Source organism: Trichoplusia ni, chromosome 4 (genome assembly GCF_003590095.1).
Source record: "Trichoplusia ni isolate ovarian cell line Hi5 chromosome 4, tn1, whole genome shotgun sequence".
In the NCBI taxonomy this organism is placed as follows: Eukaryota; Metazoa; Arthropoda; class Insecta; order Lepidoptera; family Noctuidae; genus Trichoplusia; species Trichoplusia ni.
Window position 1 is genome coordinate 11,908,727 of NC_039481.1, and position 12,410 is coordinate 11,921,136.

The 12,410-nt window shown below is 40.6% G+C and overlaps 1 protein-coding gene across 1 annotated transcript in view; it reads left to right on the top strand.

Annotated features, from left to right (window-relative positions):
• The window catches only part of LOC113493028 (nephrin), a 214,876-nt gene that overhangs the window by 163,853 nt on the left and 38,613 nt on the right, over positions 1–12,410 (top strand). The window contains exons 5-7 of the mRNA XM_026870802.1: positions 1,552–1,665; positions 6,783–6,986; positions 7,064–7,224. Coding sequence (XP_026726603.1) covers positions 1,552–1,665; positions 6,783–6,986; positions 7,064–7,224 — 479 coding nt within the window. The remainder of the gene's footprint in view (positions 1–1,551; positions 1,666–6,782; positions 6,987–7,063; positions 7,225–12,410) is intronic.

Sequence of the window (12,410 nt, forward strand, 5' to 3'; positions counted from 1 at the left end):
ACTTAGCTGGTCTGCTGTTAGGGTTCGAAGGTAGGAGACGTAACCCTGGTCTACCTTTTAGTGGACCCATCGAGTTTGAGCTCATTGAAATTGTCTTGAATAGCTCTCTTCATATTTCTAATTTGGGTCGGGGGATTTTAAATTATAAAGACCATATGATTAAAATTAAATGAAATGTTCTAAAAGTGTGGGACCAAGTCACAGTTTATAGATAGAATTAATTTTTTTTTCACGTATTAAATGTAAATTTCAAAAATAAAGTCCTCCATCTTTTTTTCTTGTAGTTACTTAAAGCAACAATAGTAATTCGGCACATGCGAATATTTCAAATGTCAAACCAATACGATTCTTGAGATGCAAAAAAGTAACAGGCGCACGGGGAGATGAAAATACAGCGGTGCCCTAGCAACAGGGTTCCATTTTGACCTATAGATACTGTAGATAAAATCTTATTCAAGAACATTCTCATAACAGGTTCTAGGTTAGTTTTAAGGAGTTACTTAATCACTTTATAAATAGTAAAACTCAGCCAAAGCCACTAGACTAAGGTTATTTCCAAGCCACTTGAACGCAAGCCGGCTGCGTGCCGCCACTAAACCGATGGAGCGGTGGAGAGTCGGCACAACTCAAACTCCAAACTTCAACAAATGATGTTTGATGAACAACTTTTTCGTATCCAAGCTTAAATTGTTTATGTTTACTTAAGTGAAAGTCTTTTTTATGTAATCTTAAGTGAAGTTCTCGGCGTGTGGTGTCCGTGAGCGGCGTCGAACCTGAATAAGCCCTCCTTAGAGGCTTAAGTGTAGGTTGTGGCGCCCAAGCAGGAGCAGGGCGCGCGGAGCCGGCTAATGAAGCGAGATTACTTCCCCGCTGGAATACTGACCTCCACCCATTACTATCGGTTAATCGGAACTCATGGTCAAGCGGTACTTATTTTGGTTTATACTATCACCAATAAAAAACATCTACATTATTACATCCCTTCTACATTGCTTTTCTATTTCCTACGGAGTTTTCTATTCTATAATCAATTAATAATTTTTTAGCAGTTTTATCTTTTTTGTACAAATTGTGCTCATATGACAACCACACAGACTTACTGAGTGGTAGAGGTCAGAACGCCAAACACGCTGTACACGACTATGGTCGTGGGTTGGATCCTCGTGGTTCAAAAGCATTTGTGTGATCTATGAATTCTCGTTCCAAGTTTGAGTTATTGTGCTTGTGACTTATGTTTGTGAAACCCCGCGACACAAGAATTAAGTTCCATAGTCCGCGAGACGTTATTGAAAAGGCAGCAAAGAAATGCAACTTTCGCATACTTGATCTTTTCTTTCCTCTTCCATAATTGATTTTTTCTTAAAATTTTACCAATTTCCTATTCTGCCTATTCTTGAATAGATCAAAAATAATGAATAATATGTATATTAATAAAAGAGTAACTTATGTAGTTTCTTGCCGTTTTAAAAGTGCCTGAAAACGGCCTATTTGAAACAAAACTTTTGACTTTCATACCAACTCAGGTTTACCGACAATGTATATTTGTTGCAGTGCCACCAGAGAAGCCGGTGGTAGTGGACCGGTGGGGGCGCGTCATCAACACCACCACGCTGGGCCCGCACGAGGAGGGGGACGACGTGCTGCTCACCTGCCGGGTGCTCGGAGGTATACCCACTCTCTTGCATGATCTATATGTATCTAAGTCATGAATATTGAAATATAAACTCTAACATAGATAATTTTAGATACTTATTTGAGTGTCTTCTTAGAATTAAAGCCGTGTTTCAAAGAAATAACCTAAAAGATCCTTGATCAAGAAAGTGATGTTTCGTTTTCCACCGTCATTAGTGGCGATGTACGACATTGTCAGTTGTTATTCGACGTAACTTCCTGTGTGTTCCCGCTCTACTTGGACGTACCAGCGCATGTTGCGTCAGAAGTATTTGCGCAACAGTATCTGTAGCTTGTTCTGTTTCGTCTGAACTCATTGTTTATTATCTTAATTAATCCAAACAAGGGCACGAGGCCTGCTATTGGGCCGGTGGCAGTTTCAATCAGTTCGCGTCTCACAAATTTACTTAGATCTAATAAATTATGATCCGCGCACAATGGATTAGCCTGATGAATTAATGTATCCGAATCCTGGAAATGCCGACATGAATTCCTAATAAATTGCTTTAGAACAGGTGGCTCCTCGCGGTGCGCCGCCTGTCAGTGGATGACGATGGCGGCTCCGAGAGCTCCGCACAACACTGTAGCGATGCGGATTGTGTTCCGTCGTCCTTTGTTACTCAGAATCAATGATTGCTGATTATTCAGTCACGATTATTATATTCAAAGATTGATGCTCCGTAAAACAAGCGAAACAAAAGCACTCGGTACTGAAGCTATAATAAATTCTAACTTAGGCTCGCATAGGATAGCATACGCATAGGGTAGTTCAACTTTGTATTTGATTTCAAGTGCGTCAACAGTTTCATCGCTCAATCCAATACACAATGTTTTCATCACGTTTATGCTAAGCCTCGTATAAAACATAACACACTAACACGTACCACAGTTTTGTTGAACTCGCTCCGTGTCATAATCGTAGTAATATATCTGATGGATGTATAATTTACACAACGACGTAACACAATGTCTGAGGTAAGTATGTCGTACGGATGTGACGTCACTGGAGGCCCGTGTACGAGTGTTACTCAGTACAATAACTGTATTGTCTGTGTAATGGCCATTATCCGGAATGACCGTATCTCGGCTATTGGTGTAAATATTCGCCGGTTATGTGATCGTAATGTGACGCTCCGTCTAACACCTGATGGGAACGAACGCGCACCTGCGCCCGCACTCCGCCGCACTCCGCCGCACTGTAACACCGCTCTGAACGGCTTCTACTTGTAGAACATACATATAAGGATAATAAGTAAGGAACAAGTTATTCTTTGAAAACAAGTTTAACTTTTATAGCTATATTGATAAGTTAAATATTTCAAAGTAGCATAGGCTGCTTTGAAGGATGTTATTAAATTGATTTAACTTCATTTTCACAAAAATGTTTTGAATAAGCTATCGGACAACAGTATTATGTAATTAACAAACCAAAGTTTATTAGTTACAAAAGTTGTTTTTGTTATTGCCGTGTTTTATTTCCGAGCCCAACCGACTCGACCGCAGAACAATCCATGGCGGCCACTTTTATCGTCCAAATAAATTTCAAAGTAGACTTGAAATAATTCGGAGTGTAACATTTGTAGGCTACGATAATATTCATCTGGCGCTGAATAAAATAACAGAGACGGCTGCGCTCGCTCCATCAACTGTGCGATGGTTTTATGTGCCTCGAGTAGGTACCCGCAGTACTCAGGCACAGGGGAGCAGCTTGCGCAGAGAATTGGACATGGCTTATCCCGAACCGAAAGTAAACATTCACATCAGAATGTAAGTCATCGACTACTGAAGGTTATCTCAATAAATGAAACGTATCTTTAATATAAAATAAAAGTTAGTAAGGTCTGATAGACACTGACGTGCTACCACTTTAAAATTTGTTTACATTGTCCAGTACCGATATCGACACTCCGCCGCGCCGGCTCGCGGCTCGTAGCTGCCCGAGTCAGGGCGCTACGCGGTGCTACGCGGCGCTACGCGGCGGTTGTTTGCTCAACTCTACAGCAGAGTACATAGGAACGCTTTTATCGCCACAGCTCGCTTTTTACTCAGATTTATAAAACTGCTCCCGCTAAGTGAAGAATGACACGCTTCCGTGATCGTCCCGACTTCATTTTTAACTTGATCAGGAAATCGCTTGCTGAAAACAAATATTGTCGTAGCTACTATTATAGGTACTCTAGTTACTAAAACTTACTTATTCTTCGTTCAAGATGAATGATTAATAAGCTGTATAACCAATTGCGCTACCATGACAGAAAACTGCGAATATTCTCTTCATACGATAATTATCCTGATGCCTTTAGATGTGTACTCAACATATTTATTTGGGTACCACCCAACCGATTTGTTTATCTTGAGCTTATTTGTACGGAACCCTTAGTGTCGTGAGTCTGACTCCCACTTGACAGGTTATATGACTTTCTGTAGTTATATATAATTAAATAAGTTAATCAATATATTATCTGTAAAAAATCAACTGTCTGACTATATCTTATGGTTCATGAGCTAAATGGTTGGCTTGTGATAGATATATGGACAAACAGTTGAATTTATTAGTAGCATTTAGAATTATTACTCTCGAGAAAAGGAAACGAAAAAAATCTTTTTCCGGCAAGGGTGGGAACGATGGCTCACAATAAATGAGTGTTTCTATTTGTAACCGATTCATTTACTTTTCTCAGTATCATCGTTTCAATATAACTAGAATGTCCTAAAATATGAATTAGTCTCATTAGGCATTATTCTCGATAAACACAAGTTTGTGTAAATGCAGCGCCTGAGGGTGTATTTTTCTTCCCCTCGTCCGAATGCAGACACTGAAACGCTTTTATCCAACGAAACACGATTCTGTGGATACAGCGGCAGTGTCAGCCCATCAATATGCGGGGAGGAGATGAAACAAACACTCTTTGTACCGAATCCCTATGATCATTTCAGTACGGTGTGTCAAAGGTTATTACTCCCGCTAATGACGTCACGGGGAACAATGCATCACATTATTAACCACATGGAACCAATTCCAAGTAATGTGAACAAAATATTTGCGTCACAAATAACTCATTAAACAGTTGACAACCCCAAATGGTGCCAGAAGTTAATTAAAATAACGGTTCAATTTTGACAGCTTATTTAAAATAAAAGATAACACAATTTTTACATTCGTTAGGAATAAAATAAATAACATTTTTGTAATTATTTAACATTTCATGCGCTGCTAATCTTACACTATTGACTGGGTTTCTATACCAATATTTAAGAATGATTATTGACGCTATTGGCAGTTAAAAAAAGTTAATGATCAGTTAAAATCGACAAGTTTAAATTAACACAGTTCCAATCAAAATAGATTTCAAAAGATTACCGTATACTGTCACAGAATGAAATTTGAATTGACGGGAGGCCACCAAATTTGCATAATCGAGAAATTGATTGAAGCGTATTCCCTGAAAATACGGTCGAGAGAAAAAAGATATTCAATTCTTGTGAACGCAGATGCCTTTCTAATGACGGGGGCTCCGAGCTCGACTTTGTTTCCTGACGGCTGCCAGGGTTTATCGCAGAGCCTGTTGCGCCGCGCGCCTCAGTAATGCGCCGGTTTTATGAACACCTGCTGTCAATACTCATCACAAAGTGACCTTTAATTATTAATACTCAAATATGACTAACCTGAACACATATTTGTATTTTGTTCTCACCTGTGTACCCTTGTACACACACCTTGCAACATTACTTGCAAACTATGGCAATGTAGTGTTTCACCCCTAAATCTATATTTACCAAGACGATATTGGGACCGTACCCAGCTTCGACATTAGCAAATTACTTAATAAATCTTGACGGGCAGCGACCGCTCTCAGTTTGTACAGCAAACACCAAAATCCAATACAAAGAAGCGTCGACGTTGTTTATCAAAGGGAAAAACAAGCGAAACAATAAGCCGACCGGAAGCTCTCGTACTAGGACTTTTGATTTAGAAAACGTACCGCCGGAGCGCCGGAGCCCACGATAAATTAGGCCGAGGTCCTCACAATAGCCCTCCTGACCCCGTTCTACAATTATGAAAAGGTGGATTGAAAACTAGATCAATTTTCTGCAGATAGTACAGTGATCTGGTCACGATCCAATCAACACCCGAAGGCAAGTTCTGAGCTGACGCGTCGGCATCTCGTTTGATATTCTCCTTCAAAGATGTTAATTTCCGCATCTGACGCCACACACAAGCAGCTAAACCGCCTCCTCAACATTCGAGAGCCACGCTTTGCAGTTTGTATAATCACCAAGCCGGCTTCCACAGGCCGCTCACCAGAGCTATGTACATACTGTAAGTGTGTGTATACATAGAGGAGCACTGCTCTCCAACACTCCCAAATCGCGACTCACCCCAAAACTGTGTAGCAAACGTGTATTTAGCACACAAATCCAGATTAAATCCATTGACATTTCGAATGAGATCTTCGTGCAGTACTCGAGACATGAACTAATTCAATTTACCCAAAGTGGATCCGAGGATAGTGGAGCGCGGTGTCCGGGCCCGAACAAAAGCGCACACACTCGACAAATAAACAAGCAAACAAAGGACAAAGGGCCACTGCGCTGAAAGAGAATGCCTTCGCTGAAATTTATTTACGTACCGTAGGACCAATGAAAGCATTGGAAATTGCGTTTGGCGTTCTGTAATCGTTATGTCTGTGTTTCGTAAAACGAGTGCCTCTAAGATGTTTCATTTTATTTTAAGTACGAAGCCATGTTGGAAGCTTTACAGATTTTCATTTGTAGTAACCCTTTCATTTGTCTGCTCCGAGGTTGTTTATATCACAATGTCGCAATCTATTTAGTTGATCGACGAACAATCAACCAGATGCTTACGCAGTTTTAATACATATTTAAGTAGTTATGATTATTTTCATACAGATTGTCGTCAAGACGAGCTGCTGTTTTAGCTTTCTAACAGCGAATAAAATCGAACGTTATGTACGTTATATTGATATTCATAAATGATTGAGATGGGTATTTGTTGAGTATTTTACGAATAGTCTTTCAAGTTCGAGAGACGCATCAACTCGAAAAAAACCTCGCAGCAGGTATTAACAGTATCTCGTAATTTATCGTAGGTCGGCCGGAGCCATCAGTGCGCTGGCTGGTGAATGGAGTTCTAGTGGACGAGGAGTACGAGCACAACACAGGCGACGTGATCGAGAACCGCTTGCTGTGGCCCGCCATACGCCGCGCCGACTACGCCGCCGTCTTCACCTGCCAAGCCACCAATTCACACCTCGTGCCGCCCAAGGAGCTCTCGCTGGTGCTCGACATGTTCTGTGAGTGTCACATATCCCAGATATTGTGAGTGAACATATTCCATTTATTATACATGCCTTATTGATGTGTTGTACAGTGAGACCTCTGACGGTGGAAATAAAGAAGCCCGCGGAGGTGGGCGAGGGTGGCGCGCTGACTGCAGAGCGCCGGTACGAGGTGGCGTGCGAGTCCGCCGGCAGCCGCCCGCCGGCGCTGGTCTCCTGGTACAAGGGCAAGAGACAGCTCAAGCGGATCACGGTCAGTCTAGCAAACATATTATACATTCTCTATTTTTAGTCTTATTCCTTTTGTATATAGTGCGTTGGCAAAGCCCGGCTGACCCTGGCCTCGCTACTCATTGCCAGCGGGTCAGCGCGCGCTAATTGGAAGGTGTTGGTGCGGAGCCGCCGCATTATCGGCTTACTGCAGGCTAACATACGTTACTGATCGCCTGTGACGTAACCGCTCACTAATCAAGATATACATTATGTGATGTTATATTTTTCTTATTGTAGATGATTTTTCTTGTTTAACTTAACCCAAACTTATAAGAACGGCGACTGTCATTGACTGTTAAAGTTTTATGATAAAGGACATGTGTTTAAAGTGATACCAGTTACGTATTCTTTCCTTGCGTTAATATCGAAGCTGCAATTCGTGCATACCAATCCATGCATAGAAAACAAAAACAGTACAACATCCTTTAATGAGGTTATAGAAATTACGTACAGGATTACTCTTACATGCGAATTTCTATGTGGGTGCGACTCTGATGATTCTTTTCACTAGTGGAGTACTAAAATCTCGGCACAAATAAATCACTTTTTATAAAGCAAAGTTGGACCAATAGGCGGGTCGGTGGCGCCGGCTAATTGGCGCAGAAGCCGCTAATCCTGCCCACCCCAGATTTATCACGGCGCAACTAATAGAGCAGCTAAATATCGAACAACTTCCCAAGTTCTGCAGGAAAGAATCGCACAAGTTCCAGTTTGTTGGGAACGCCTGCGATGCCGGCAGAATTAATTTTCTTAAAAACTAATTTATAGTTGATTGGTATTACCATCGCGATAATAAACGACAGCCAAGTTAGGCCTTACCGCTGTGCTCAAAATCCGTTTAATTTTTGCACATTTCAACACAAACTTTAGTTAAGGTGGAAAATAATAACTATGATTTAGGGTTACGTGCACAGCATTACTTAACATTACGGTACAAACATGGAGAAAGTTTTAAAACCTTGGCCCACTAACAGCCAATCAAAGTTTGAAGCAGATCCCGACACATGATCACCGGTTAGATAATTAATACCCTGTAGCGCTCGGCGATCCGTTACGTTTAATAAGCACCGCGGAGTACCACCCTGGCAGCGCTTGACGGCCGGTCGCTTAGCCGAGTTTGCAGATAAACTTTGAGAGATATCCACGCCGCGATACATGTTTGGGACACAAGACAGGGCCCTGAGTACCTGTTGTCGAATAACGTGGTAAAGACGTTTACTTTTTTTTCGTTTGACGGTCCTTATAACAGTCAAACGACATTTGTTTTGTTCACGTCATGTATTATTAAAATAAACCTATTGAGAAACTATTTAATTATTTCGATAAATTAATCGTTGACTTTAGAGCCTGTTTTACGTCGTGCATTACTATTTATTACGATTTTAAAGCTTAAATAAGGTATTTTGATGAAAATTACTAATAACGGTAGTTTAATGGGTATAGAAGATTTTTTTTTTTAATATTTCCTTTTTTTAATAAAAAATCACTCTTTATGTTTCGTTCTATATCAGTACTAGTGTATGTCAATTAGTTCATCCTAGAATGTATGAAGTATACTAAGATTAACATAAAAATAACAAATTAGTTTTTATTACGAGAAAACAATAATGAAAAAACTCGAAGTTGAAAATAAACCAAGCAAATACAAATTTTAGAAAGCTTATGCTGGAATATTATTTCAGCAAGATAGCACAGGTTTACAATATAGTGTGGCTTAGTGCTCGCTTAAATCTGACTACACGGCAAGTTGGCTGGGGTCCTTAGTGCACATAACTGCCACGCCGTAGTCTATAACTTCACAAATTATCTCACAAAACCCAAAAACTTGTATTAGCAATATGATCGGTTGGCAACAGTGTCGGTTGGAGGCCGGCCAGCGACGCCGGACGTCCATCATGGCCCGGTAATTACCGCCGTAAGCGCGCCTCGTAAAGACGACGGTGGTCCGCACCGGCCCGGCCCGGCCCGCTCCGGCCCGCTCCGGTCGTTACTCAGCGTGCATTGAGATTTAAGCCCGATGACGCCGCCGCATGCGCCATTGATTCCGGCTTCATCACACCAGATCATATCTGCAGGCTATATATCACTGAGAGTCGCGCAGTTAGCAGCATTCCGTGACGTAGCGCCAAAAGTTATGGTGTTCTGTTTCATTAGCTTTGATGCAGTATTCGTTTTAACTGTTTTTAATTAAAGGAGAGGATATTAAGATGTGCGATAGTGCTAATAATAATTTCCCACGTATTAAAATATTTCACTGCTCCTCCAGTTTAAATTTTGCAGCCGCTCTTAAAGGAATCAGAATCTCTCTTACATGCCTTTATAACGCTCGTCCAGCCTGTTCCGAGAGCAGCTCGCACGCCCCTCATATCGGCGTTACCTGGTGGCGGCGTGGTGGCGGCGCACGTGCCACTCGACTCTATTCAAATTGGATCGAATAAAAGTTCTATCGGATCGATTATCGATTTAGTTTGTGATCGCGTGCTTCCGCACAGCCGCGCTGGAACCGCGCCAGCCTTCTTCAATGCTGTGTTATAATAATCGAATGTATTCATGATTATTACCCTCACTTTAATTATTATTGCGCACCGTTTAGCGCTATTCTAGTCAGTTCTACTGATTGCTATTTGAACGTGGAGTTTCGTACTCGCAGATTAAACTTGCTAATGGCTGTCATTATTATAAGTGAATTATTTGACTATATAGTTGAGCTACAAGCTTACTACCTGCTACATTACGCTCTTGCTAGGTACAGATTATTTCAAAATATGTCCAATAAACACTCTGCGCAGCCTGCGGTTGGGAAAGGGTGGTTATCGTCCGCTGCTCCTGTGTAGTATGGACAATTTGTAGTACTTATAATAAAATCCTCGAGCCAATAACAAGTTGACGCCCGCCCGCGCTATTTCAAGCAATTCTCGGAACTTGTCGAGATATTTAACAACTCTTAACTGTATTTCGTTCCGTTCCGCGAACGGTAACGCAGTTTTAATAACAACTTCTATTTGTTTTTGATTTAGATAGAAAACAATTAAACCTCGTATTCCTGGCAAAGCTCCCCGTCGTTCTTCGAGTTTGAACTAGGCTTTATAAAATAATCCAGTGTCAAAAATGCAAGAATTCATGCATCCGGTAGAAACACATTACCGGTGTATCATCCAAATTGTTGTATAATGCCGTTATATAATTTAAACAGCTAAGTCAAAAAAAGACATCAACCACCATTTAACGCTATCTTAGCCTTTCAGTATTTGGGATTTATATTTATGAAAAGAAACGTCTGCAGTTAATTATTTATTTAATTGCAAATAAACGAGGGTTTTCAAAATTCCGAGCTAGTTCCTGCTACCTACAGGAGGTCTCCCTTTGAAAATAACATTTACAAGTGCTATTTAATGTTGATAACAAGCGTTGTAGAGGTCAGATAAAACTGGAAACCGACTCGATCATAGTTGGTACAAGGGAAATAATTATGCTAAAACAAAGACTTTTAGTTAGGCTGTTTAGCTTATTCGTTACGTAGATTGACACAAACAAATGCACTAACAACTTACAAGAGTAAGAAGTTCCTCGGATAGCTAAAGTGGCACTTTTATTTGTTTTACAATGGAGAGTAGCTGGAAAATACATATGACATGTACATATATAAAGTATCTACTGAAAGTAACTACTCACATTAATCTTTTAATTTGTGTGGAATGTGATGAAAATACTGAGCGGCTCTGCCTCGCCCTTTCCTTCTTTGATCATTTTATGAGAGTTTAATGAGGACAATTTAACACGCATTCTCGACATAAAATATTCTTCGCAAATATCGAATACATTTGGGGTTTACTTTCAACGAAAATCAACATTTACGGAGTTTTATCCTTTTGTTTCAATACGACGGCAGGTTCATAAAAAGTGTGAACTTCGGTTCATTACCAGGTTAGGTAAAGTTATTCAAAATGCCTATTATAGTAAAATGTTAGCATCAGGCTGTGGTTTGGAATAATGCCCAGTAAGTAGCTCCAGCCTCGTTATCTATTACATAGTAATTAAAACCACAGTATTTGGTGTACCATTAAGCGGTCCTGCCTGCCTTTAGTAAATGCAAGCTTATATTAATATCATGCAAATATGTCGTAAATAAGAAGATAATTATTTTGTATATTTATCGTTTAGGTTAGCTTAGTAAATAATAATAATAATAATAGGAGTATTCTTCTTAAGCAACTCTTGAATAATCCCAACATTAAATAAAGCCTTAAACGTGCGTATTTGAAATACTACACGCATAAACAAACATGTCTACTTTCAATAAACACATACCAGGAACACGTCATAATACTTTTGTGCTAAGTGTACAAACCTAAGCTACCAATAAATACCGTAGCCGGTGGAAATGAATGAAATAGGTAAAATGAGTCCAATCTATACCGAGCATTCAATTGAAATGACTTACAGTTATCTCGGCAGACGTAAGCTGATAGTTTTTCCGTAAATCGGTGTGAACGGGGGTGCGGAGGTGCGGGGCGCGGGCCTAGAAGCAAGGGTGCGGGGGGCGGGGCAGGGTTGGCTACGAGCCAGCGCTCACATAATTATCCCCTATTAATCTCGCAGCCAAATCGTTGCGAACGACAATAAAAAACGAGTGATAGCGTTAACTCCGAGATGGCACTCTGTATCGAAGTAAATCAGCAACACTGTCTTGTGTTCACTTCTCTGAAGAATCTTGTCGGTCAATCTTAATCGACACAAGATCTATTTAGTACTACATTTTTCAGTCTCTACAATTGATATTCTAGAGGTTATATCTATTGTCTAGGTTCGGACAACATGTCCAATAGAAAAGGTATACGTCTATTTGACAAACATTTCGTAAAGGACTAAGCTGAGTACACGTAATCACACACCTTTTAGATAAGTTATAGAGCCAGATAATGGATGAAGGTACAACACAGTAACGTTCTCGAAGGTTACGAGTTTGAGAAACAGTGTAATAATAATCAATATGTAGGTAAGTCGGTTAATAAACAAACGCGGAGTGGACTCGGTGAGCTCCACATTATTCATAGAAGCAATTTAGATAACGCAGCGCCAATATTTGCGGTATTCCCGGGTTGTGGCGAGCAGGCCGCTACGAGCCGCTGCGAGCCGCTACGAGCCACTACGAGCTGCTACGAGCGC